At 42.2% G+C, this 26106-nt stretch overlaps 1 protein-coding gene across 1 annotated transcript; it reads left to right on the plus strand.

The window, feature by feature from the left end:
• The first annotated feature begins 235 nt into the window (after nucleotides 1-235).
• On the plus strand, nucleotides 236-26015 carry LOC143862479 (uncharacterized). The gene is made up of 3 exons (XM_077373528.1): nucleotides 236-529; nucleotides 2789-2999; nucleotides 21027-26015. The coding sequence occupies exons 1-3, from the start codon at nucleotides 356-358 to the stop codon at nucleotides 25766-25768; spliced, it is 5127 nt and encodes a 1708-aa protein (XP_077229643.1). The 5' UTR covers nucleotides 236-355; the 3' UTR covers nucleotides 25769-26015.
• The last annotated feature ends 91 nt before the right edge of the window (nucleotides 26016-26106 follow it).

The following is a 26106-nucleotide window of genomic DNA, read 5'->3' on the forward strand; positions in this document are numbered from 1 at the left end:
GGAGTTTTTAGTACTTTTCCCGGAGGAAAAAAGAAAAAGAAAAAGAAGTAGAAAAAGCAGATGCCTCCGAGAGGAAGGCAAAAACGAAGACTAGAAGTCCAATCGTCGTCTCGAGCAAAGCAACGTCTCCCTTTCGCTTTTTTCCGGTAGGACGTCCGTACATGATATGTGCTTTTGCTTCTCTTGCAAGTTTTCTGATGTTATAAAGACCAACCACAGATAAAAATCATGGACACAAGAAAGGCTCTGAGAGTGAGAGTGAGAGTGAGAGTGAGAGTGAGAGTGCAGAGAGAGGATTTGTACTGTGAGTTTTTGTTATTAATTTGCTGCTAAGGGATCTGTTTTGACTAGTATCATGGCCACTACCAGTACTAGTAGGCCAAAAGAACACATTGAGGAGATAAGGAGGGTGAAATTCTCAATCGGAGGAGAACCAAATCTTCTCACTGAAGACCTCCACCAGGCTGTGAAAAATCTCTCCGCAGAACTTTACGCCAAAGACGTCCATTTTCTCATGGAACTCATCCAGGTATAATGGATAATCTTAGCCGTTGATTGTAACCGTCATGTTGAACCCAATCTGAGTTTCACCCCGTAGCTGTAAGGTCGTTTGGTGCTTAGGAAGAAACTATATGATGGGTGGCCATACAAAACCGCATTTTTTTAAATGTATGGCACGGACCACACCATAGGGTGATCCAAACTGTCCATTTGATGGGCCACAATCTAAGTAGGCTGTGCAGTAGGATGATCCTAACCCTCCAATTTTTCGGGGTTAGGATCATCCTATGGAAATGATTTTTGCCTATCAATTGACGGCCTGGATCATCCTATGGTGTGGGCTGTATGTACTTTAAAAAAAAAATTGGGTATGTACGGGCACCCACCTAATAGTTGAGCATTTCTGTAGGATGATCCTAACCCTCCGATCTAATAGAGGGACTGCCCAATTATTAAAACTTCTATAGATCAGAGGGTGAGGATCATCATATGGAAATGATTTTTGAGGCTTAATCTATTTACGTGTTGGCCCAACAAATGGACGGTTTAGATCATCCTATGGAGTGGGCGGTACCATACTTTTTTATTTTTAAAATACGGCTTTATACTGCCACACATCATATAAAATCTCCGATTAAGGTTCCTATTAAGTGTTTTCAGTACAAGACGACCTGAATCGCTTTACAGTGTCGCCATATAATCCAGTATTTTCTCAAAAGGTACGCCAGACTCCATGACTTAAACATAGTTTGTGCCTCCAAAACCATTTCCATAGGATGTTCCTAGCCCTACGTGGTCCAACAAATGGACGCTTTGGTTCATCATATGGAGTAGGCCGTATTATACTTGTTGAAAAATACCAGACCATACAGCCACACTATATAAAAACTCCAAAACCTAGATCATATTTATTTTAGAGTTTTTATATCGTGGCCGCCTGTGAAGTACTGCCATTGATATTTGATCCAAAAACAGCCAAGTTTTTATATGGTGCCCGACTGTCAAGTCCCTTGTGGGCGGTACCACTCTCGATGTTTGATCCAACTGCAGATCACTTTTTAAGGTGCTGCTGTTGGATCAAACATGAAGGGGGTACTTTTATGGTACCACACACATGGACCTTACAGTCGAGCACCATATAATTTCTCTTGCTTTTAGATCAAATACCAAGGGCAGTCCTATCATCATATTTCTCACAGGGGACTTCAAGGGCAGCCACCAAATAATTTCTCTTTATTTTGTGCGCTTAAAGATAAGAAATGAAGATTTTATACACTGGTGGGGAATCCACCCTTGATATTTGATCCGACAACAGCCTACTTTTTCAAAATTTTAAGGGGCTGCTGTTGTATCAAATATCATGGGTAGATGCCCCGCCAGTGTCCGTGCCCGAACCGGCACCATATAATTTCTTACATGGTATATGCATGTGAAGGCCGGTGTTTTTCAAATTGTACAGTGGGGCTCACTTCATAAGATGATCAAAACTCTTCATATGATGATCCCAGCCCTCTGTTTCTATAATGTGCAGACCCTCTACAGATTGGAGGGTTAGGATCATCCTATGGAAATTATTTTTCTAGGTACATCCTAATTAACTTGTTTCTCCACAAATGAACGTTTTGGATCATCCTATGAAGCAGTCCCACCATGCGTTTTGGAAAATACTGCACGCTCACCTTATAAAATTTCAATATTTCATACGATGAATGGGGTATAAACACGTCAAGGTTGTACGAAGAAAGTACCACCTTTGATATTTGATCCAACATCAGCTGCCGTTGGATCAAATATCAAGTGTGGGATGATGAGTTCGTGTTCACACGCCCATTCATTATGTAATTCTCTTTCTGTGCTTTTATATGGTAAATATCAAATGTTGGGCATGCTTGTTTGGTTGATCCAAACCATTAATTTGTTGGGCCCTGACATAGATCCTTTCCGTAGACTCTACTATCCATGAAGGCTTCTACACTATGCCGTACACTTTAAACATCAACAAATCGGAGGGTTAGGATCATCCTATGTAGAAGATTTTCAGGGCACACTCTATCTATGAGAGGACCCAACAAATGAATGTTTTGGATAATCCAAAAATGTGGGCCCACTGTTTTTTGGGGCTGCACGTGCATACACGGCCATGCACCATATAGTTGCTCTCTCTTTCTTATATCCATGAAGTCTCTATACGTTAATAGGAAAATATACTTAGATTGTTCTTCGTAAAGTTTGGTTTAGAAAGAATATTATATGCTGAAGATGATGAGTTGAATTTTATGTTACGCAGAATGCTGAAGATAATGAGTATCCTGCTGGTGTGAAACCATCTTTGGAGTTTATCATCACATCAAAGGATATAACTTTGACTGGAGCCACTGCAACCTTACTTATTTTCAACAATGAAAAGGGTTTCTTTCCGAAAAATATTGACTCAATTTGCAGTGTGGGGCGATCCACAAAGAAAGGAAATAGGCAACGTGGTTATATTGGAGAGAAAGGTCCGGTCTAATTTGACACCATTATATACTCTAATTAGTAGTCTAAGTGTAGATTAGTTAATTTTGTTGATTATAAAATTTGAATTGCAATACTTGATTCTGGCTTGGTATTTGTGAATGAAATATTTGTTTTGATTCATATTAGTGAAATGTTTAAATGGGCTTCAGACTTGTTTTTTAGGTGGTTTAGATCTTGCATTCACTAACATGGTCCTTATTTATTTTGTATTTGAAACATAAATGTTTTCTCCTATCGTTAAACCTTATACTCTGTATGTAAGTATAAAAATGTATTCATGTTTGTAGTCTCTGTATGTAAGTATCATTTTTTTTAACAATAAAAAGTTTTATTAGAGAGGAGAAGGGTAACCCCGTAACCAAAGTGGTCGAAACAAGAAGGAGAACTAAACATGTGCAACAGGAAAAAGCAGTCCTCATGCGGGTAGAAAATCGAAAATCTCCAATGCCACTCTTCTAACTTTCTTCCGTACAAGTCTATCCATGTCACTATTTGCCGATCTCTTCATGTGCTGAATTCGTACATGAAAATCTACCACCTGCTCTAAATCTCATCGACTATATGAACAAATCTCCAAGGGTGGGGATGACTATCGTCCATCCACCTAATTACGTTAACGGAGTCTCCCTCTACAATCAACATGCGTAAGTCCCCTCACCTCTATAATTCTAATCACCTCTATAATTCTAATTTCTTGAAGGACTGCTCTCAATTTTGCTTCATTAGAATCCATGATCTGCAAGCTTTGGTTTTTGCATCCGGACTGGTTCCGGACCAGGAGCGCGCTCCCGGTCTTTGCGGAGACGAGCCGTGGCGAACCAAGCATCAAGTACCCTAGTTTTAGTGAACTGAGTTTCCAATTTGATGAGTACCCAAGTTTTAGCGAACTGGGTTTCCTAGGAGCTTTGGTTTTTGCATCCGGACTGGTTCCGGACCAGGAGCGCGCTCCCGGTCTTTGCAGAGACGAGCCGTGGCGAACCAAGCATCGAGTACTCTAGTTTTAGTGAACTGGGTTTCCAAGGAGTACGAAGAGATTTGTAAAAGAGCTTCTTTCATTCATATTTCAGTATATATTTACAAAGTCGCTTTTACGCCAGGCAGCTTACAACTGATAGTATTTGCGGATGTTCTTTGAATTCCAGGCATGGGGTAGTAGCTGCTCCTCAAGTGTTTCCAGCTTATAACTTCCAGGGCGAATCACCTCTTTTATTCGGTACGGCCCCTCCCAGGTTGGGGAGAGTTTTCCGCCCTTCTTTGGTTGGGAGATAGCAGCTTTCCTTAAAACCAGGTCCCCTGCTCGGAATTCTCTGGGGCGCACCTTGGAGTCATGATAGTTGGACACTTTCTGCTTGTAGGCGGCGACTCTGATTCGGGATTCTTCCCTGGCCTCCTCCAATAAGTCGAGATTTGCGCGGAGCTCGTCACCATTGAGCTGTTCATTGAAGTTGGTGACTCGGGGAGACGGGGTGCCTACATTGACCGGTATTACTGCCTCTGTTCCGAAGGACAGGTTGAATGGTGATTCACCCGTTGGTGTGCGCGGAGTGGTGCGATACGCCCATAGGACGTGATAAAGCTCATCTGCCCATCGGCCAGCCTTTTCGTCTAGCCTTTTCTTTATCCCCTGAAGTAGGATTCGGTTTGTCACTTCTGTCTACCCATTGGTCTGCGGGTGCGCCACTGAAGTAAACCTCTATTCGATTTTTAAGTCGGAGCAAAACTTCCGAAAGTTCCGGCAGTCGAACGGTTTACCGTTATCTGTTATCAAGACGCGTGGGATCCCGAATTTGCAAACCACCGACTTCTAAAAGAAGTTCTGCACGTTCTGCTCTGTGATCTGGGCTAGAGGTTCGGCCTCCACCCACTTGGTAAAATAATCGATGGCCACTACTACGAATGCGCGCCTTCCGGAGGCCGGTGGAAAGGGGCTCAGGATGTCCATCCCCCAAACTGCGAAGGGAAGTGGGCTGATGATCGGGGCCATAGACACAGCAGGCTGGTGAATGGTGGGAGAGAACTTTTGGCATCTCTCGCACTTCTTGACCAGGGTCAGTGCGTCTTGTCTTAATGTGGGCCAATACAGACCTCTCAGCAACACTTTGATCGCCAGGGCCTTTCCCCCTAGATGCTCCCCTCAAATTCCTTCTTGTGTCTCTTGCAGGGCGTACGCGGCATCGCTGGGCCGAAGGCACTTCAGGTACGGGAGGGTGTAGGATCTTTTGAACAAGTTCTCACCATCAAGGGAAAATCGGGCTGCTCTTTGTGTCACTTTGCGGGCTTCTTTTTTTGCTTCGAGTAGTTTCCCACTACGTAGGTAGTCGATGATCTCGTCCATCCAGCAGGACTCGTGCTCCACCTGCATCACTTCAGCGGCCTTTTTTCTATACTGGATTTCTGGAGAAATCCCATGCATATATTCCCGAGAGTTGTGTATTCGGATGCGGCCAGCTTAGACAGCACATCTGCTTTTGTGTTTTCTGTCTTGGGGATTCTGATAACCTCAAAACTTTTGAACCTAGTGGATAACTGACGGACCTTGGAGAGGTATTTGATCATACGCTCGTCGTGGGCCTCGTAGATTCCTTGAATCTGGTTTGCAACCAACTGGGAGTCACAGTAGGCTTTCAGTCTTTGGGCGCCGGTCTGGATTGCGAGATTCATTCCGGCGAGGAGGGCTTCATATTCAGCCTCGTTGTTGGATGCGCGGAATCCAAACCTCAGGGCGTAGTCTAAAGTGAAGTTGTCCGGCCTGGTTAGAACCAGACCGGCTCCACAGCCACCCTTGTTTGAAGATCCGTCCACGTGCACTTCCCAGAGCGGTTCGGCGGTCGATGGATCCTGCTCTGCTGGTGGTATGGGGATGAGTTCTGTTCCAGTTCTATCTTCTGTGCGTTCCTCAGTTGCGATTGCCTTTCCCACAGCTGGGGTTTGGACAATTTCGGGTTCGGTGATCTGCTGGGGGATGGTGCATTCAGCCACGAAATCTGCCAGCACTTGAGCCTTGATTGCTGGTCTTGGCATGTACTGGATGTCGAATTCGCTCAGCTCCGCGGCCCATTTCACGAGTCGTCCTGAGGTGTCCGGCTTATGGAGAACTTGCCTGAGCGGCTGATCAGTCAGGACCCTAATTGTGTGAGCTTGAAAGTACGGCCTCAACTTCCTGGCTGTCATTATCAGGGCGTAGGCCAACTTCTCGACCCGCTGGTATCTGACTTCGGCATTGTGCAGGACTTTGCTAACATAGTAGACCGGTTTTTGTTGGCTGTGCTCTTCACGAACTAGGACAGCTGCTAGAGCCAGGGGGCTCACGGACAGATACAAGAGTAGCTCCTCACCCAGTTCCGGCTTTGTCAATAGTGGTGGGAAGGATAAGTACCGCTTCAAATCCTCGAATACGGTCTGGCACTCCTCCGTCCAGGGCGCAGTCTTAAGTCCTTTGACGGCGTTGAAGAAGGGCAGGCACCTCTCTGCAGACTTTGAGATGAAGCGCCCCAGCGCGGCCACCATTCATGTTAGTCACTGCACTTCTCTGATGGTTTTTGGTGGAGTGAGCTCCACCACGGCCTTGATCTTCTCTGGATTGGCCTCTATCCCTCTTTGGCTTACCATGAACCCTAAGAATTTTTCCGAGCTGACGCCGAAGGTGCACTTGGTGGGATTGAGCTTCATCTTATGCTCTCTCAGAACTTGAAATGTTTCTTTCAAGTCGGAGACGTGATCTTGCACACTTCGGCTTTTGACCAGCATGTCGTCGACATAGACTTCCATGTTGCGGCCGATCTGGTTCCGGAAGAGCTTGTTCACGAGCCTCTGATACGTGGCCCCGGCGTTTTTCAGGCCGAAGGGCATGACACGGTAGCAGTAGGTCCCCTGGTCTGTTACAAAGGAAGTCTTCGGTATATCTGACTCATACATTCTGATCTGATTATATCCGGAGAAGGCGTCCATGAAGCTCAGTAGCTCGTGACCTGTGGTTGCGTCAATGAGCTGATCGATTTTTGGTAGCGGATAGCTGTCCTTGGGACAGGCTTTGTTAAGATCAGTGAAATCAACGCAGGTCCTCCACTTTCCATTTGTCTTCTTTACCAGGACTACGTTTGCCAACCAGTCCGGGTATTGGATTTCTCGAATGAAGTCAGCTCTCAAGAGCCTCTCCACTTCTTCTTTAATCGCCTGCCGCCTTACGAGGGCGAAGTGTCTTCTTTTCTGCTTCACTGGCCTGCAGGTTGGGTCGACACCAAGTCTGTGCGTGCTGACCTCCGGGTCTATACCGGGCATGTCCATGGGAGCCCATACGAAGACATCTGCGTTGTCCTGAAGAAATTGGGTGAGGCTGTGCCGGGTGCCGCTGTCTAGAGAGGAGCCGATCTGAACGACCTTCTCATCATCATTTTTGCACAAGGGGATGGAGATGAGGTCTTCGGCGGGCTGAGTTCCCTGAGCTTCATCCCTCAGATCGAGTAACTCAATCGGCAGCGACTCCACCACGTTTTTGCCCTTGAGTGCCATTGCATAGCACTCCCTGGATTCCGGTTGGTCCCCTCGGACTTCTCCCATGCCGTTTGGCGTAATAAACTTCATCTTCTGGTGATACGCCGATGCGACAGCGCAGATCAGGTTCTGGCCAGGCCGTCCCAAGATAGCGTTATAGACCGAAGTGGCCCTTATAGACACTCCATTTTGACCGGACCCGGGTTCGAGTTGCTTGAACAAAGCCTCGTCAAATCAGTGAATTGGGGTCCCAAATTGAACCCTGAAGTAGCTTATGGTCCCACCGAGGACCCCATAAAGTTTCGGCAAAATTTGCCAAGAAATGGCAAATAGGACGAGCCGGGAAAGAGGTGTAATGTGTTTGAAAAGGGGAGTGAATTATCTACTGAAAGGGATGTCCAATTGAGAAGGGGAGTGAATTATCCTGCGATGGGCGCGCCCGAGCCGAATAAGACAAATCTGGCGGGCGCACCTCATCAATTTCCGCGCGCCTCATCAAGTGAGGGTGCCTTTATCAACACAGTTATTTTGATATATATGTAAAAAAAAAGAAAAAGAAAAAGAGGGGACTGTTCATTCTCGTTTAAAAACAGAGAAAAGAGAGCCAGAGCAGAGAGAGAGCGAGAAAGGGGATCTCGCGTTCATCTTCTCCGGCATATTTTGGCGGAATCCGGTGGTCCATTTCCCGATCTGGAATATTGGAAGAATTCCCGAGACTTGCAAAGAAGAGAGAGAGATGGAGAGACGTTTTTCTTCCCTAAACCCTAAATCTTTGATTCATTTTTCTGATTTTAGATTCAAAGCTTTAAAAAGCTTTAGATCTAAGCTAGAAAACCTAATTCTCCTCCCTATTTCTTCTCCGATTCTTCATTTCTGGCATGATTCATCGGAAGATCTGGCAAAACTTCTCTTAATTCCGATCAAGATCCAACCGATTATCATCCGTAAGTTTCTTCACTTTTCTTTTGCAAGCTTGTTTTCTTTCAAACCCTAGCCTTATTCTTTTCTTCTTAGACTTTAATTCCGATCAAGATCCATGGATTCCAACCATACTTCGACCAGTTTGTTTAGCTAGATCTTGATTTTCACCGTCCAATTCGAAATCAGATCTAGCTATTCTAAATCCTCAAATCTCAGATCTATACATTTTTCATGTTTAAAACCCTTGATCCGATCATGTACCCTGTAGATCTGATTTTTATTGGTTCAGATCTCATAGTCAATAGACCAGATTTGAGCGTTCCACTTGATTTTGAACAAGGAGGCATCACTTGCAAGTAGATCTGTGTGTCGAGCAAGATTTCATTCAAAATAATTCCTTAATCTTCAGAGAAAGGGTATAAATCGCAGAAGAAGAAGAAGATCCGACTTTCTTCTCCGTCAGGACGGCCAGAGTTCAGATCTGAATATAGAAATCTCGGATTTATGCATTTCAAGCTCGGATCTGTATCTTTCAAGTATAAATCGGAGCATAGGTACCAAAGGTAAGAGCATCTTCATTTTTATTTACAAATCTTGTGTTAAAACTCTTTGAGATATGAGCAATAATCAGATCCTTCTTCTTTACTCAGTTTTTTGAGATAGTTTAAAGCTTTGCTAGAACTTCTTATCACAGTTTGAGTGGATCTCGCTTGCTAATGCTTGTTGTATTAGTAATGTTTCTCGTTTTCTTTATATAATTTTTGTTGAAGATTTTTCATGTTCTCTGTATAAGACTGGATTTGAGTCATTTCAATCCATTTTATATGTGTACTATCTGTGTTTGTACGTTGAAATTGATATGTATGAAAAAAGTGATAAGTTCTTGTGGCATAGAATTTATTTGATTTTTTTAGGTCATTTTATCAAAAGATGGAATGGGCAGATATGTGCAGTTGTATCTGATATGGTTGATTTCATCCTTTACCTCACCCCTATTTTGATTCTACATTTTCTGATGTACAGTTTTGGTCTTACTAGTTCATGTTGGGATTAATAGGTGGCAGATATTAATAATATGATGGTAATGTCTGTTAGTGCTGTGTGTTGCGGATGACAAGGTTTATTAGTAGTGTTCATTTTATTGAAAAACTTCATGGTGTTCATAAACTTGAACAAGTAAAATAGCTATATGATCACTTCATTCAAACAAACAAAAATCTGATTCTGTGTATTCTATACATATATCACATGGTTCATGAATCCCCTGGTGGTTCATAATTCATATAAAGGGTATATTCTTTATTCCATGTGTGGAATTGTAGCAGCTATAATAAACTGGAACTTTGGTAATAGACAAAAGAGGATTGGCTGGATTTTGTTTTGTGTGAATGTACATGGCTGCTGATATGTTGATGATAACAGATATATGTTGATTTTCACGATTATTATTGTAAAGAAAGTGATCATGTTCCATGTATGAGCTTGAGAATTATGCTGCTCCTTTTTAGCTTTTGAGCCTGGGAGTTGTTCCTAGTATCCCTTTATTTTCAGAATTGGTGAATAAAAGTAATATTAAGTTTAGCAGGCAATCACAATGGCTCTGGTAATTAGTTTGGAGTAGTTTCATTGTTCCTGTGAAAATTAGAAATAACTAGAAAGGCAAGAAAGCATAGCTGAAATGTTTTGGTGCAAAGTTATGTAGTATAACTGTCAAAAATGGTTCCATTGACATCCATCATGTTGAGCTTGGTCTTTGAATTCAAAACAGATTTTTTTTAGTTGGTTATCTAGATGTGTCCTTTTGGAATGCTATCTAAACCAAATATTAAGTGCTTGATATAAATGCCTTACAATATGGAAAATCAGGAACAGGAAATTACTTCTCACTGGATTTTATATGATTTTAACCTCATTCTTCTATTTGAATTATCATATTGGAATCATGTTCAGCCCTATACAGATTTCTGAACTGTTAATTCTGTTCAGGCCGCATGCATTTACATTCTTAGGTAGATTATGTGATAATGATAAAAGTACGTCGTTGAGTTTACCTAAGATCCAGTTGACTTGGTGTCACAATACTGCTAATGTGTTTAATTCTATGACGGGAATTCACTTATATTGAAGCCAACCATCTTGAATTCTCCTTTTTGTTGCCTTCAATTTGGAATGCATTAGTTTCTTTGTTTTAGTGAGAAGTGGGTGTAGTATCAACTATGCATTATTGAACCATGATATGAGATACACTAAAGAACTGCATTGAAACCACCATTGGAATCTCGTATACTACCTCAAATCTGCTACAGGTTCATCAGTCCTTCAATGATCATTTTACCCAGTGACAGACCATTCAATATTGGAACAATTGGTGATAGGCTGTCCTCACAGGTCATTCCCATTCCAACTTCAGAACTTGTACAGCCTGAACTCCCACTTCTAGCTTCTTCAAATTGGATGAAAATGAGGGCTAGGGCCTATGTCTTTTCACTTTAATAAAGTCAACATGTTATGATTGTGGTTCATTTTTCTAAGGTGTATAGATGCTCTGTCCCATTTAAAGCATCTCATTTTATGGTGACTTATATGCTACAAACACTGCTAAGATAGAAGAGAAATACTCTGTTATGAGAGTATACCTGTGTGGCTATGCATCTACATGTGATCGTATAAGTGTGTGTATAAATATATATGGTAATAAATGGATATGGCTGTGTATGTATGAATGTGTATGAGTGTATACATCTGTATGTAGATGTAAATGAGAATATGAGTGAGGGGGTATCATGACTGATGCTATCTAAAAAATGTCTGTGAGTAGTTCTATTCTGTGATATTTTAAAAGGATGTGTGAGGCTAGGATGAGTGGTCCCAACCGATCGAGCGTTTGTGTGTGTTCAATTTACTTGCATCTTTCGGAGCATCTATTTACTTGTGGTAAAAATACAGAGTTTAAATAGTAGGCTTGTACTTCACTAGGCAAGGACTTGAAACCAGGAGCCAAAACCTGAAATCAAAACCAGTGGTTTATTTTCTTATTGTGTTAAACCTATTTTAAATCACCTTATGTTCATTTTATGGAGAAGAGATAACATGGCTAATCACATAAAAAGCTGAATCTGTTTCTATTTGCACAGCCCACTTCAATGGCCATTTTACTGTCACAGAGCCAAACCTGTTTATTGCATTGCACATTTCAATTGTTGTTTTTTCTAGCACAAAGCTGAATCTGTTTCTATTGCAGAGTCCACGTCAATTGTCATTTTATTATCATAAGAACTGAACCGGTTTCTATTGCTGTGTACACTTCAATTGCTAGTTTTACTTTTACAGAGCTGAACCTGTTTCTATTGTATCGCACACATCAATTGCTAGTTTTATTGTTACAGAGCTGAACCTGCTTTATTGCATTGCGCGCTTCAACCGCCAATTTTATCGTCACACATCTAAACTTGTTTCTATTACATTACACATCTCATATTGACAGATTTGATGCCGTGAACGGTAATGGAGTAAATATTTTAGTGAAAACACCAAAACATGATAGAGTTAATAGTATTTCCTAGTTGGTTTATTTAATCCTGTTCTAATAAATGTATGCTCAGATATAATATGGTTTGTGATATTCTTTTGAAAATCCAGTTATATCTTGATTAATTTTGAGTGATAGATAAAAAAAAAAAAAGAAACAAAATGTTAGCATTATTACTTCATTTTCTCTAGGGTGGAAACAATAATATTTTGGATGGTTCTTTAGATAGCAGAGGGTAAGATATGTTAGCACAAGTATCAATACATTGTGGTGCTAATATCATTTTCTTGCTATACCTTTAAGGGCGATGAAGGTGCTAGCCCAAGCCCATTATTTTAGGGGACTTGCTCAGTCTTAGTAGAGCTTCCCCTCTTTTATTTAGAGACTTCTCTAGTCTTTTAGAAACCTTTAAGTGGTAGTTTCTCTTCCTCATTTAGGAGACCATTGTGGTCTTATTAGCGAGTTCCGTGCTAGGAGACACACTCTGTCTCATTGAGGTAGTTCTCTTTTGGAGACAAGCCTCATTTTGGACCTACCCTTAGGGAGGTCGCTTTAGTTTGGTAGGGAGTATGCACATAGGAGGTATGCCTTGCCTCATTTACAGAGCCCCTATTTGGAGACAAGCCTTGTCTCATTTAGAGGGTTTTCATTTTTAGAAGGCTTACCCAGCCTTATATTAGAGCAGCTCCTTTTAGAGAGTCTTTGACTCATTCTTCCTTTAAGTTGTAATATTAGAGAGCCTTTGGCTCACTTATCTTCGTTAGTGTTTTTTATTAGAGAGTCGTTGACTCGCTTGTCTTTGGGATGGCATTGTTAGAGAGTCGTTGACTCCCTCGTCCTTTGATAGTGGTGTTAGAGAGTCTTTGACTCATTTCTCCCATTTTCTTTAGTTATTTTTAGTAGTTTCTCTTTTAGAGTTGTTTTCTTTCTTCTTTGTTAGAGACTAGCACAGTCTCATTAGAGCTTTTCTTATTTATGATCTTAGATCGTTCCCTCGTCTTTGGCGTTAATTTGCCTTGTTTAGGGGTTTCCTCTATTTGCCCTAGGGTTTAGCCCTAGGGTTTTGCTTGGTATATTCCCTTAGGTCTTTGACCAAAAGGGTGAAATCAGAAATTAAAAATCTAAAAACATCAGAAATTCGAAACTCAAAAACATTTGAAAACTTTAAAAATGTCAAAAACATTGAAAACTTTAAAAATGTCAAAAACATTTGAAAAACATTAAAAACCTTAAATCTTTTGGATCGTTAGGTTTTAATTAGGAGAGTTCGTTTCGAACTACGTTGGCTTGATCCTCTTTCACGAGGTACGTAGTGCAGCTTGGGATCTTTATCCCAAGTCCAGCCAAACCTTTAAAAATAAATTTGTCAAACCTTTCAAAAATGCAAAAACTTTTTCAAAACCTTTTTCAAAGAGATCTTCCTCTAGAGTTAGGAGTCTGTCGCTGTTTGGTTTGTTTTAGAGTTAGGAGTCTGTCCTGATTCGTTTGATATGGTGTGTCCTGTCGTGTGAGTGTCCCTAGAGTTAGGAGGCCTCGAGTCGATCGGTTAGACATTTAGTCGAACCGATGGCTAGACTAGGAAGCATATAGTCAGCCCATGGTTTTCATTAGGTTGCACAGCCTAGATACACATAGGTTATAGGACCCACCTGCATTAGCTTAAGGCTAATCAACTTGCATTAGTTAGGACATATAGAGAGTCCTAAAAATTACAATTCACATGAATTTAAGCAGTTATACAAAAAGCTTTAAAAATCATTCGAGTCTAGGTTAGTGGTTCTAGATGGTTAGGCATCGTAGTTAGAATAGGTCATCGAACTACGTTGACTCAGATTCTTCCCGAGGCCGGGATACGTAGAGCAGCTGGGATGGACGGCCATCTTGGTCCGAGTCAAGTCGCATTAGAGTTAGGACTTGTTTTGTCCTGTCATATATAGGATTGATTTGTGTTTTATGTTTTGATGTGTTTTCTTACTTTCTTGTACTGATACTATACCTTTAGTTATAGCTTGCATGTGTTTGCACACCAGAATTTAGACACCCATTAGGCTTGTCACTCATAACCTAGCTATGCTTAGGTGACACATCTTTCATTTTATTTTATGTGTGCTTATTATTTTTATCCTCAAGAAATGCATGTTTAAGTAGACGACTCCTGAGGATTGTTCCCATTTCACATGATTTTTACCCAAACTTCTTTGGAGTTAATAAAAATGGCATAAGAGACTAAGTACTTGCACTCGGACGAATTGGGGGTGCTCTCAGACCTTCCCCATTTGTAACCAGGCACGAACCCATATATATTTCTGGTTATCCATTGCACAGAGGATTTGATTTTAGGATTCCATGGCATATCCACGGATGGCGACTCTGAGTTTATTTCAGGTATGTCTTGATTTCGAGCCTCGGCTCCGGATCGAGACATATCTCATTCGTTTTGTATCGCCACTCGTGCTATGCTATGAGGGTGGCATCCGTTTCGAGAGTTCCTTGGCAGAGCTCTCCATTCACACGTGGATGACCCAGAGGGTGTTAGGGACCCGTTCCCTCACCGTCCTTGGATCGGGGTCCACAGCCCTCACTACCAGGAAGTTGACCATGGCAAAAGCTTGGCAGGGTGGCTCTCCGACGAGGACGGGGAGTTCGATCTGTCCCTCCACCTTGACGACCTCTCCTGAGAAACCGAACAGATCTGAATTCGCCGGCCTTAAGCAGTCGTCACCTATCATCATTCTCTCGAAAGCGTGATAGTACAAAATATCGGCCAAGCTCCCATTGTCGACCAGGATTTTCTTCAACTCCCAGTTTGCGACGAGCATGGTTATGACCAGTGCGTCGTCGTGTGGCAGTATCAAATTGTCGAGATCCGCATCTGAAAAGGAGATCTCATTATCCGTCCTCATCTTCTTGCTGCATGTGTGCACGACGTTGACTCGGCGTGCATATGCTTTTCTTGCAGCTGACGATGTGCCCCCAGCGGCGGGTCCTCCCATAATCATGCCAATGACTCCCCTTGGCTGGGATCGGTGTGCCTCTGGTGGTGGACTGGATGGCGGAGGAGATTGACCCTGGGCACGGGGCGGTGGTGACCGCCGAGGGCTCCGGCCCTGGGGACTTTTCCCTTTGCGCTCACTTCTGTGGCCGTCTCTTCGGATGTATTTTTTCAAATAGCCCCGGCCAATCAACTGTTCGATTTCTTCCTTGAGCTGCCAGCATTCGTCCGTGTCGTGGCCATGGTCCCTGTGGAACCGACAGGACTTCAACTTGTCTCTTCTATTTCCCTTGGAGATCATTTTGGTCGGCCACCGCACGAACTCTTCTCTACTGATAGCGGCCAGTATGTGTCTCCGGGGGATGTTGAGAGGGGTGAAGTTCTCCTCCCTCCTCTGGGGGGACTTTTCTCTTCTGACGGCCTTGTCATCCCTACTCTGTTTAGTAGGGTTCTTATCTTCAGAGGTTCTCCTCCAATTTGAGTCCAGGGCAGCCAGTGTCTCTTCCACTGATATATATTCCTCTGCCCCGGCCATTAGATCTGCTAGAGAGTGCGGATTCCGGCGGGCCACTGCTCGGCGGAAATCATTAGATCTAGCACCTGCGAGAAGTGCGTTTGTAGCGGCTGAGGGATCTAGATTCGGCACTTGGAGTGCCTCCCTGTTGAAGAGGCTGACGAAGGCTTTCAGAGGTTCATTATCCTCCTGCCGCAAGGCCATCAAGGATGCTGTTGTTTTCCTTGGCCTACGGCTGCTCATGAAATGGCGGACCAGATCTTCCCCGAAATCATCGAGTTGCTGATGGAGTTCGGTTTGATCCTCGAGTACCAGTCCCTTGCCGCACCAGTAAGGGTTGTCAGGAATGCTCTGCAGAGGAAGCCGTCTGACGCACCGTGGAGGAGCATCATGGTCCTGAACGTCTCCAAGTGGTCCACAGGGTCAGTGGTCCCGTCGTATTGCGGGACGGTTGGCATTTTAAATCCTCTGGGTGCTGGGGCACCCATGACGTCTTTGGTGAACGGCGTTCTGCTTGAGAACGCCTTAGAAGCAGGCCGGCTCTGATCTTTTGCCAGCTCTTCTATTCAGTGGTCCATCTCTTCCATCCTCCGTAGCATCGGATCAGCTCTACGGTCTGGTCGGTCCAGTGACCTGTTTCTCTCCACGGATTGGCTCACCGCGGAGCCGGACTGGCTTTCCGAGCTCCTACGATGAGGTCGGAGTTTTTCCTGTGGCGCGCGGTCTTCCTGGGCTTGATGCTTTCGTGCAGAGCGGGACAACGATCTCCGGCGGCGGTGAGGTTCGGTGTGAGCGTGCCGAGCTCTTGAGTTATGGACTGGCCTTGAGGAGTGGTGAGTTTGGTCCCCACCATGGCGCGATGACTCTCCCCTGTGTACATTCGACCTTTCCTGGACAGGTCGTGGAGTCTCTGGAGGATGTTGGGGAGGTGCTTGGATTAGCTGCTGGTACTGACCGACCAGAGCTGTCATTTGTTGAAAAAGAGCTTGAACTTGATCCGGAGTAGGCGTAGGATTGAGGTGTTCCGAGCGAGCAGGGCTCTGTTCGGCTGTGGCAGAGGTAGCCACCACCTGTGAGGCGATTCGCTCACTCCGGGTCCTGCGAGGCAGCACGGCGCGAGTAGCCCGTGCAGTTGGTACTGGAGCATTCCTCCGTCCTGCCATTTTTGTAAGGGGATCTGAACAGCTTTTAGTTCGGGGTCCCACGGATGGCGCCAATCTGTTAGGCCTAAAATCGGTAACAGATATGACAGTGACGTAAGAGCCGAGCTGGAGGACCCGAGAAACCGAGGTGAGGAAGCTGAGTAGCTGAGTCCTGCGTAAAGAGCAAATAAGGTCAGAATGACCAACCCGGAGTGTTACTCCGGACAGGCCCTTCGACACTCAAGTCAGTATGAGCAGGAGTGCAGAGCGAGTTTAAGAGTGGTGGGTGAGAAGTTATTACCCTTTTTATGAGCTTTGGAAGCCCTTTTTATAGAGGGAAAACTGGGGTAGTTGGAGAGTTATTACTCCAGGACAGGTGTCGGCCAGATATAGGTTCGAGCTTACCTATTCTGCTGTAATTACCAAACTACCCCTGCTGACGCGGGGTCTGAGGTGGGCCATCCTCGGGCCACGTGTCGACAGCTAATAGGCTGCTGTTTTTATACCCCATTAAAGGGTTAGGAACCGGATGGTGGTTGAAAGGTTTGACCGTGAATACCCCATACGAACTCCAGATCCAAACCCTCATCTTTTCCTGACTTCTTAATGCAGCACAAGCCCAATGAGTTCAAAAAACATGTAATACCGTCGATTTGTTTCTCATAGAAGCTTCTCCTGAACTTTATCTTCCGTGAGATCTGGCCCTCCTCCCACTAAAAACAGTCTATGACGATGACGTCCTTATCTGAAGACACCAAAAACAGATGTTCCCTGCCAAAACAAGCCCTCCACACCATTTTACATGTTGGAATTTTATCCTTTCCACAGAGTAGACTTGAAGCCTAATCCCCTGGTCAAACTTATGCTTGATCTTCAAAATATCCCCCCCCACAATCAATCCACCCCTCCTGATCTGATCTTCAGAAATCCACCTTCTAGGGAGAGAGTCGTACTTGTAAGTGCTCGGTTCCGAATAAGCACAGACACGATCTTGGGCGTGAAACTTTGAGAAAACACATGAGATTATCATAGTTAGTTTCCAAATGAACGCAAAACACATACCTCTCTCCAATCTCCATAGCTTATGGTTGGGTATGCTTGTCAACAATTTTCTGTTCTATAGTGAACTCCTCATCTGTAATAAGAGGCTGATGCACAAAATTGAGTGAGAAGCCCGCAGCCTTCTCACTTCACATCTACAAGCCGATGGGGGGCCAGATGCTCGGTTTCACGTGGATACAAAAACCGGCTTCCTCTGTCTCCTTTGGTGTGCGTGAGCAGCTTGGACGAAGGGATTTTTAATCCTTTATATATACCACAATGGGAGTTGGGAAAGGAGACTCCCATCATACTCAGTTCCCTCTCTCCCCACTATCTATGTTGTGCATGTTTTAGGAAATAACCTCCTTTAGCATGTTTGAGTTTATCTCAATCACGAAGGACCTAGCCCACATGATCATTGCCACGATCTTTGCAACGGCCACTTAATTAGGATTTTCCTAACAACACTTGTTCTCAATAATCTTGGTCCACAGCTGACAACTCTCTTCCCCAAATCCCCATAACCATTTCCCAAGAAAAGTGTTGTTCACACTTCTCAAACTTCTAAAGACTAATTATCTTGCCTTTATTGGTTTACACACCGCTGCCCAACTAACACGATGAAACTTCCTTTTATCATCAGATTTACCCCTAAGAAATTCCTTTGAATCTGCTCAATCCGATCGATCACATTTATTGAGCATCTAAAGACCAATAGAAAGTATCTATGGATGTTGGCAAGAACCGCCTTCATGAGGGTAATCCTTTCTCTCAACCAATGTTCTGAAAATCGGAATCGAATCGTAAATCGTAATAGGGGTCGAATCGTATCGTAAATCATAAGATTCATTCAGAAAAAAAATAATCTATATCTATATATAATAAAAAAAATTAAAGAATAAAAAGTAGCCAAATATTCATTTTTCATACAAATTCTTGAATTCAAATAGAAACTACCATGCCACTAGGTGTTCGATGTTATTAAACCATTGTGGATGGTTGTCGTGCTTATATGATAGTTTCTAAGTATGCATTTGTGTTTATTCTAGCATTTTCCAACCACAACTGAAATGCTTCCGTTTCCTTGGTGACCGAAATTGACCCAAATCAAAACTGAAACTGAAATGTAAAATATCGGGAGTGATAATGGTTGTGTTGCTTGGACACTTGGCACTGGTGCCAAGTTTTTGGGTGTCGGCAACCTTAGAAATCCCAACTCAGGGCACTTTTCATCCATACAAGAAATTAAAAAATGTAAAAATAAAATGTAAAATTATAATTGAAATTGAACTTTAACGTAAATTTTAAAAGCATATAAATTATTGAGTTGTGATTTGCTGATTAGGATTTATGAATTATCAATCAAAGATTTTTATTTGAGTAATTTTAAAGATGGTAATATAAACTAAGTAGGGATTTGCTAGGGACCATCGCAGAAGGCATTTTGCAGGCTGGCTGTTGCAAGAGATTGCAGGCACCTCAGATGAATTAAGTGAATAAGACAAAATCTGTTGAAAAGTGAGCCGGTCCGCGAGTTTGCCTTCTGCGATGGGCCCTAGCAAAATCCCCTCTAAGTAACGATAAGTCAATAAGTAGTAACTTCATACTATCAAATATTCTTAAGGAACTAAATAACTAAAGTAGTAATCTCAACAGTCAACAAACAACATTGGTAATGAATAAATCTCCATGGTTCAAATTTTACATAACATCATAATTCATAAGATGTAATAACTGTCAAGAAAAGAGATTGCACCATTGCAGTCAACATACATACATGTTGATTGAATATATGTACAACGGACATTTATTTTTTATTAATATGAAAACATAGTAGCAATTGCTTTAGATTCAAAGTTTAAAATCCAACATGAAAGGAATTGTATGAGTCATACTGCAAATTACATGATTTGATAATGGGCACTGAAAACAATTCAGACATCGATTAATGCTATCCGTCCAAGTATTGATACTTGGACCTGTGAGAGATGAGTAATTATCAAACATCCTGTTTATTATTATAAAGTTTTAAAAGGAAACTATTTGAAATTAATAATATTATGTGTCCTACAGCTCATTAAAGGTGCTGGGCAGCTAGACTACTTGATTTCCAAGTGTTTAGAATAGGGAATCTTTAAATGGGGTGTCAAGTGTCCAACGCTTTGGATAATGTCATCACAGCATTCCATCTGTATGTAACCACAGGTGTTTTGTCGTGTCCAAAGGTGTCCAATCATCCTGAAGTTCCAAAACTTTAGTGTTCAGGTAACAAAGGATAATTGTGAAATTTAGAAGACAAAAATCAATTTAGAAGGAGACTTTGATATGAATGATTTGCTGGAATCAATGATGAACCAAGAGGGGAACCACTTAAACCTAAAGAAAAAAAATTCTACATGACTCTCCTAAACAAAGTCACCTTTGCTGTAGATTTTTCTTCCTTTTCTCTTTTCATTGAATTGCTACTACATAAATACAAGCAATAGGGAGTGCCACATCACAAGCACACTTACCCACTAACAAGTCACATCATAAATAACTAACTCCCACTACCCTAAACTCATTTGCCACAACTAATGGCCATTACACTAAAACACATACCCACTATTATGCACTAACCCACCCCACATATATCATAAGAAAATATACATAACATTCCTTCCCCCTTACAAACGACCTTGTCTTCAAGGTCGAATTATTGGAGAAAAACTTATTCCACCCGGGTCCCAAATCTTAATGGTCTTACCTCGCCTCCATTATCGATCGTGATCAAAGTTGGGAAGAAATAAGATTTTTCATGAAGCCACTTCAAAATGATGAAATGATCAAGATGATCCTTGGTGGTGTCTGCAACAAAACTATCTTTGTCTCCATCAATTCTCGCATTTTTCTTCACATGAACATCAACACTTCCAAGATTTAACTTTTCTCTGTCTTTACGCATTTCTTTGATCTCCTTGCTGATTTTTTCCAAGCCTTCCGCAAACCACCGGTGTTCTTCCTTCATTTTCAAAAAAAGTACTTTGATTTGGCGGAAATCATCGTGTAGGGATTCCAAAATCTCTGAAGGCGCAGCCATGATGTAGGATCTACTGCTCTGATACCAATTTGGTACGTGCCTAATTGGTCGTAACAAAAATAAACGAAAAGAAAAGAGAGAATGGAGAGGGGGTTACCATATCATTATTCTAAAATTTCTTTTATTCTCTTGAAATTGAATTTACTTTAACAAGCTACTTTTAATGACCAAAAGTATATTTCATCCCTCCTAAAGAATTTAAGAGTAAGTAGGATGCATGATCGTTTTGAATAGTTCAAGATTTCCAAGTATACTTGAATATGTTTCTATAACAAAATTCCATCCTCGTTGATTTACAGGCATTGGGTTCAAGAGTGTATTTCTGATTACAAGCCAGCCTTATATTTTCAGCAATGGGTATCAAATAAGGTTCAACGAAGACCCACTTCCGGACTGCAATGTTGGATATATTGTCCCTGAATGGGTGGAGGAGAATCCAACCCTCTCCGACATACATCAGATATATGGTTCTGATCGAAGCCTTCCCACAACAGTTGTAATCCTGCCTTTGAAGTTTGAAAAGGTGGGAGCTGTGAAGCAACAACTGTCAAGTATACACCCTGAGGTTCTCTTATTTCTTTCGAAAATCAAGAGGCTCTCAGTCAGGGAAGATAATGACAATCCCAGTCTTAACACTGTCAGCGCAATATCTATTTCAAGTGAAACCGATTTCCAAACAAGAAAGAACATTGATGCCGAGTCCTACACTCTTCGTCTCTCTGCAGAAGAGGACTCTGAAGAAAACGAGAAAGAATGTAGTTATTATATGTGGAGGCAGAAATTCCCTGTTAAATTGGAAAACAGAGTCGAAAGGAGGATGGAAGTTGAAGAATGGATGATAACTCTGGCTTTTCCAAATGGGGCCCGTCTGAATAGAAGGAATACGGGGCAGAGCTTCCCAGGAATCTATGCATTTCTACCCACAGAGATGTTTACAAACTTTCCGTTTATAATTCAGGCAGATTTTGTTCTAGCATCATCGAGGGAAACGATACTCTTAGATAACAAGTGGAATAAAGGTATCCTAAATTGTGTGCCTTCGGCTTTTGTCAATGCTTTCATCTCACTTGTCAAAGCAACTGAAAGTGCACCGGTATCTTCCCTGCCCCCAATGTTTGAGTACTTGCCAGTGGGTGAGTCCTTATATCCAGAGTTGAATACTGTTAGAGAGGCGATAAAAGCAAAAGTGGTTTCAGAGCATATCATACCATGTGAGTCATACACACAACAAAAGATATTCTGTCAGCCTAAGGAAGTGGGTAGGTTAATGCCCGCTTTTTGGAATATATTGATCAAGGCCAGGGTGCAAGGGGTGAACTTGCACAATCTGTCATCCCACGGAACATTCGTTCTTAATTCTTCATTTGATAAAGCTGTATATGATTATGTTTTGGATTTCTTGGATGTGGGACACGTGGATAACGAATGGTACGCCAAGTGCATCAATAGTTCTAATCTAGTCTCAGGTGTTTCTGAGGAAGTTTATATGGAGCTTCTCTATTTTTTTGCTGAGAACTGGGGCGGTCTTTTCCGAAATACTAACGTTAAGACATTACCCCTTCTGAAATGTGTGGATCAGGATGGGAATGTCTCTTTGTTGAGTATTAACCGAGCTACACAGCTGTTGCTGGAGAAAATATGCTTATCATCTGACGTAGAGCACATTTCCTGGCTTATCAATTGGAATCGGGAATTCAGATGTGCCGGGGGCAGGTTCTTCATGCCAAGTAGTACACAGGTGGCTTTCAAATTATTTTCGAAACGGGAGACTGTACAGGAATGGCTTCGAGAACAAGCAAGTGTGGAGGATTTCACTGTCAATGGTTACGGTGAGCTTGTTGTCAAAGCACTAAATAGCGATAAAAGGCTTGTCATTGCTTTCACTCATTTCTTATATCACTCCTACACGAACAATTATATGTCCGAACGGGAAGTCAGTAAGTTGTGTAGTTCCATGCCTCTTGTAGATAGCTATGGGTGTATGATTACACAAAGGAGGGGGGTACTGGTCCCTGCAAATGGAAGCAAGTGGGTGGGATTATTGGGTTCAAACCCTTGGAGAAGACAAAGCTATGTAGAATTAGGAGAAGATTACATCAGAGCAGGCTATTTTGCCAATGTATATGCATCTGAGAAACAGCTAATGCCGTTTCTAGAACGGCACGCCAATGCATCTGACATACCCAATTTGTGCCCTCCGGATGCTGAATTTGCTACTGTGTCGTCTCCATTAACGAAGGAAAACACGTTTTTGCTCTTAGAGTGGATTCAAAATCTGAGGCGTATGGGGATCACTATGCATCAGAGCTTCTTGCAATGCATAAGAAATGGGAGTTGGCTAAAAACATCTGTTGGTTACAAGCCTCCGTCAGAATCATTCCTGTCTAGCTCAGATTGGGGAAGTCTATTGCAGATGGGGTCCGTGCTTGTAGATATTCCTTTGATTGATCAAGAGTTCTATGGCAATAGAATGAGTTCCTACAAGGAAGAGCTAAAAACTATAGGCGTGATGTTTGAATTTAGCGAGGCATGTAAATTCATTGGCAAACATCTCATGTCGTTGGCTACTTTCTACAGCTTAAGTAGGGCCAATGTACTTTGTATGCTGAACTTCATAAAATTTCTGAGCGAGAAATATTTGTCTCCCAAAGAATTCATCGAGAGTGTAAAAGACGGGAGATGGCTAAGAACTTCCCATGGTGTCAGGTCCCCAGTTGGATCTGTTTTGTTCGATCCTGAATGGACAGCTGCATCACAGATTAGTTACCTCCCATTCATTGATAAAGACTACTATGGTGACGACATCCTCAACTACAGAACAGAGCTTCAGTTACTGGGTGTTGTAGTTGGTTTTAACGAGAATTACCAGCTTGTGGTTAGCAATCTTAGACTGCCATCATCTTTATCTTCTTTGACAGCTGATAGTATTGTTTTGATACTGGAATGCATTAGGCATTTGAGATCGTGCGAGTATCTCATAAGAACACTAAAAGGTCAGAGATGGGTAAAGACCAACCTTGGCTACAAGTTACCGGATGAATCCTTGCTTTTCGATTCTGAATGGGGATGCCTTCTAAATATAGTTGATGACATGCCATTGATCGATGAAGAATTTTATGGGCCCCGCATTAGGTCATACAAGAACGAGTTGAAGGAAGCAGGGGTCGTGGTAAGTTTTGAGGGAGTATCCAAGTCAATTGCTAAACGTTTCAAACAGCTTGCATCTAAATGTTCTGTTACAAAAGGAAATGTGCTCTCTTTGCTAGATTGTTACAGGAACTTTAAGAAACTGCACCGTCATTTCTCCTTAGATTTATTGAGCTGCATCTGCGATGAGGAGTGGTTGCTGACCTCTCTTGGCTACAGATCTCCCAAGGAGTCTGTTCTGTTTGATGCAGAATGGGAATCCATCTCTCCAATTGCGTCTCTTCCATTCATTAATGATTCTGACCAATTCTATGGCAAGGACATCTATGAATATAAAGATGAACTCAAGGCTTTTGGGTCTGTTGTGGAATTCAAAGAGGGATCAAGGTTTGTGTTTAATGGTCTTAGGATTCCCGGGACTCCAAGCGAAGTGGCCCCTGCGAGTGTTCTTTCACTGCTGAAATGCATTCGAAATTTTTGCAAGGGCTCCTTACCTGAGGAGTTCTTGAAATGTATTGATAAACGATGGTTGAAGACGCATGTGGGTTACAGATCTCCACGCGAGTGTATCCTATTTGATTCAACTTGGACTTCTTTCTTGCAGCGGGAAGATGGGCCTCTCATTGATGAAGCATTTTATGGATCTGAAATCTCATCCTATAAACCAGAGCTTGATGCAATAGGAGTGACCCTGGATGCTCAAAAAGGTTGCTCATTGGTTGCAGGTAATTTCACTTACCATTCTCAGTTTGATATTATAAGTAGAATTTATACATACTTGAACAAATTCAACTGGGAGCCAGACCATAAGTCTGCTAAGTGGATTTGGATCCCAAATGGATGTGACAAGGGTGAATGGGTTAGTCCTGAAGGCTGTGTTCTTCATGACAAGGATAATCTCTTCAGCGTGCGCTTGAATGTTTTGGAGAAACATTATGACAAAAAACTGTTTGGATTCTTCTCCGTAGCTTTTGGAGTAAGGCACAGTCCTAATATTGATGACTACTTGAAGCTCTGGAACGATTGGGAGAATTCACGCAGCCAATTGACATGTGCCGAATGTAATGCTTTCTTGGTGTTTGTTACGAAACACTGGAATAAAAAAACAGAGAAACTTCTCACTGATAGCATTAAAAAACTACCTGTGGGCTCCGCCTTAGGTGAAATTCTGTTACTCGACAAGCAAGATGTGTTCATTCCTGATGACCTACAGCTGAAGGATCTATTTGAGAAGGCTTCTCCGGAACCAGTATTTGTTTGGTATCCTCAACCAAGCTCACCTTCAATGTCTCTTAGTAAGCTGTATGATATATACGGAAGTATTGGGGTTAAAACAATTTCCGAAGGTGTAAAGAAGGACGACTCTCTGATATTGAATGACATTGAATTCAAGAATTTCAATCAAAGCGGAGCCTACATTGGACGTGGGTTGTTCAGAATTATACTTGGGTTTCTGGCAGACTCTTCTTTTGAAATGTCTGTGGAGATGAGGCGTCAGATTCTTAAATACCTTCGTGATACTACAGTGTTAGAGACTGATGAACCCATAACGGTGAGTTATATCCTATCACTGTCGTCAGGGAAGAGTATTAATGCAAATGCGAGCCGGATGATTCGCTGGGAGAGAGAGAATGCAAAGCTGTTCATTCAGAAAAATGAGAGATCGTCCGGGCATAAGGCTAGAGTTGAATTTGCGACTTATTTCTCTGAAGTAATATCCAGTGGACTGCTGTGGGAGAATCCGGATCGAATTGCAGGTCTCTCTGAGCTTATCAAGCTCGGTTTTTTTTGTGAATTTGAAGAAGATGCTGTTGAGTTCTTGCTGAAGACCAAAAATCTGCAACTTTTCATCGAGGATGAGGTGTTTCTTTCGTCTCTTTTTCCCTCTAAGTAGTGGTTTGAATTATGGACCATGGATGGATAAGTAACTATGCTTATCTAGTAAGATTTCTTCTCTTGTTTGATCTTTTGAAGCTTGTTTTTCTATTTTTCTTTTGCTGTCTTGTTAGTAGAAAATAGTAGAAGCCATGTTCCAGTGTTCTTTTTTACTTTTTCATGTATCATTTTCTTTCTCATGCTTTATAGGATCTTACTGCCTTAAGTTCATCATTTGCATTTTATTTGCTGACTTTCTCTGCGGATCTCTACTGTTCTTTTTTGGTGTTATAGTTTTTGGAATATGATATCACTGAAATATTAGATGAAATATTAGCTAACTGTAATTTCTAGGAG

This window comes from Tasmannia lanceolata, unplaced genomic scaffold, assembly GCF_043159265.1.
Source record: "Tasmannia lanceolata isolate RefF3 unplaced genomic scaffold, GAP_Taslan_0.1 ptg000037l, whole genome shotgun sequence".
In the NCBI taxonomy this organism is placed as follows: Eukaryota; Viridiplantae; Streptophyta; class Magnoliopsida; order Canellales; family Winteraceae; genus Tasmannia; species Tasmannia lanceolata.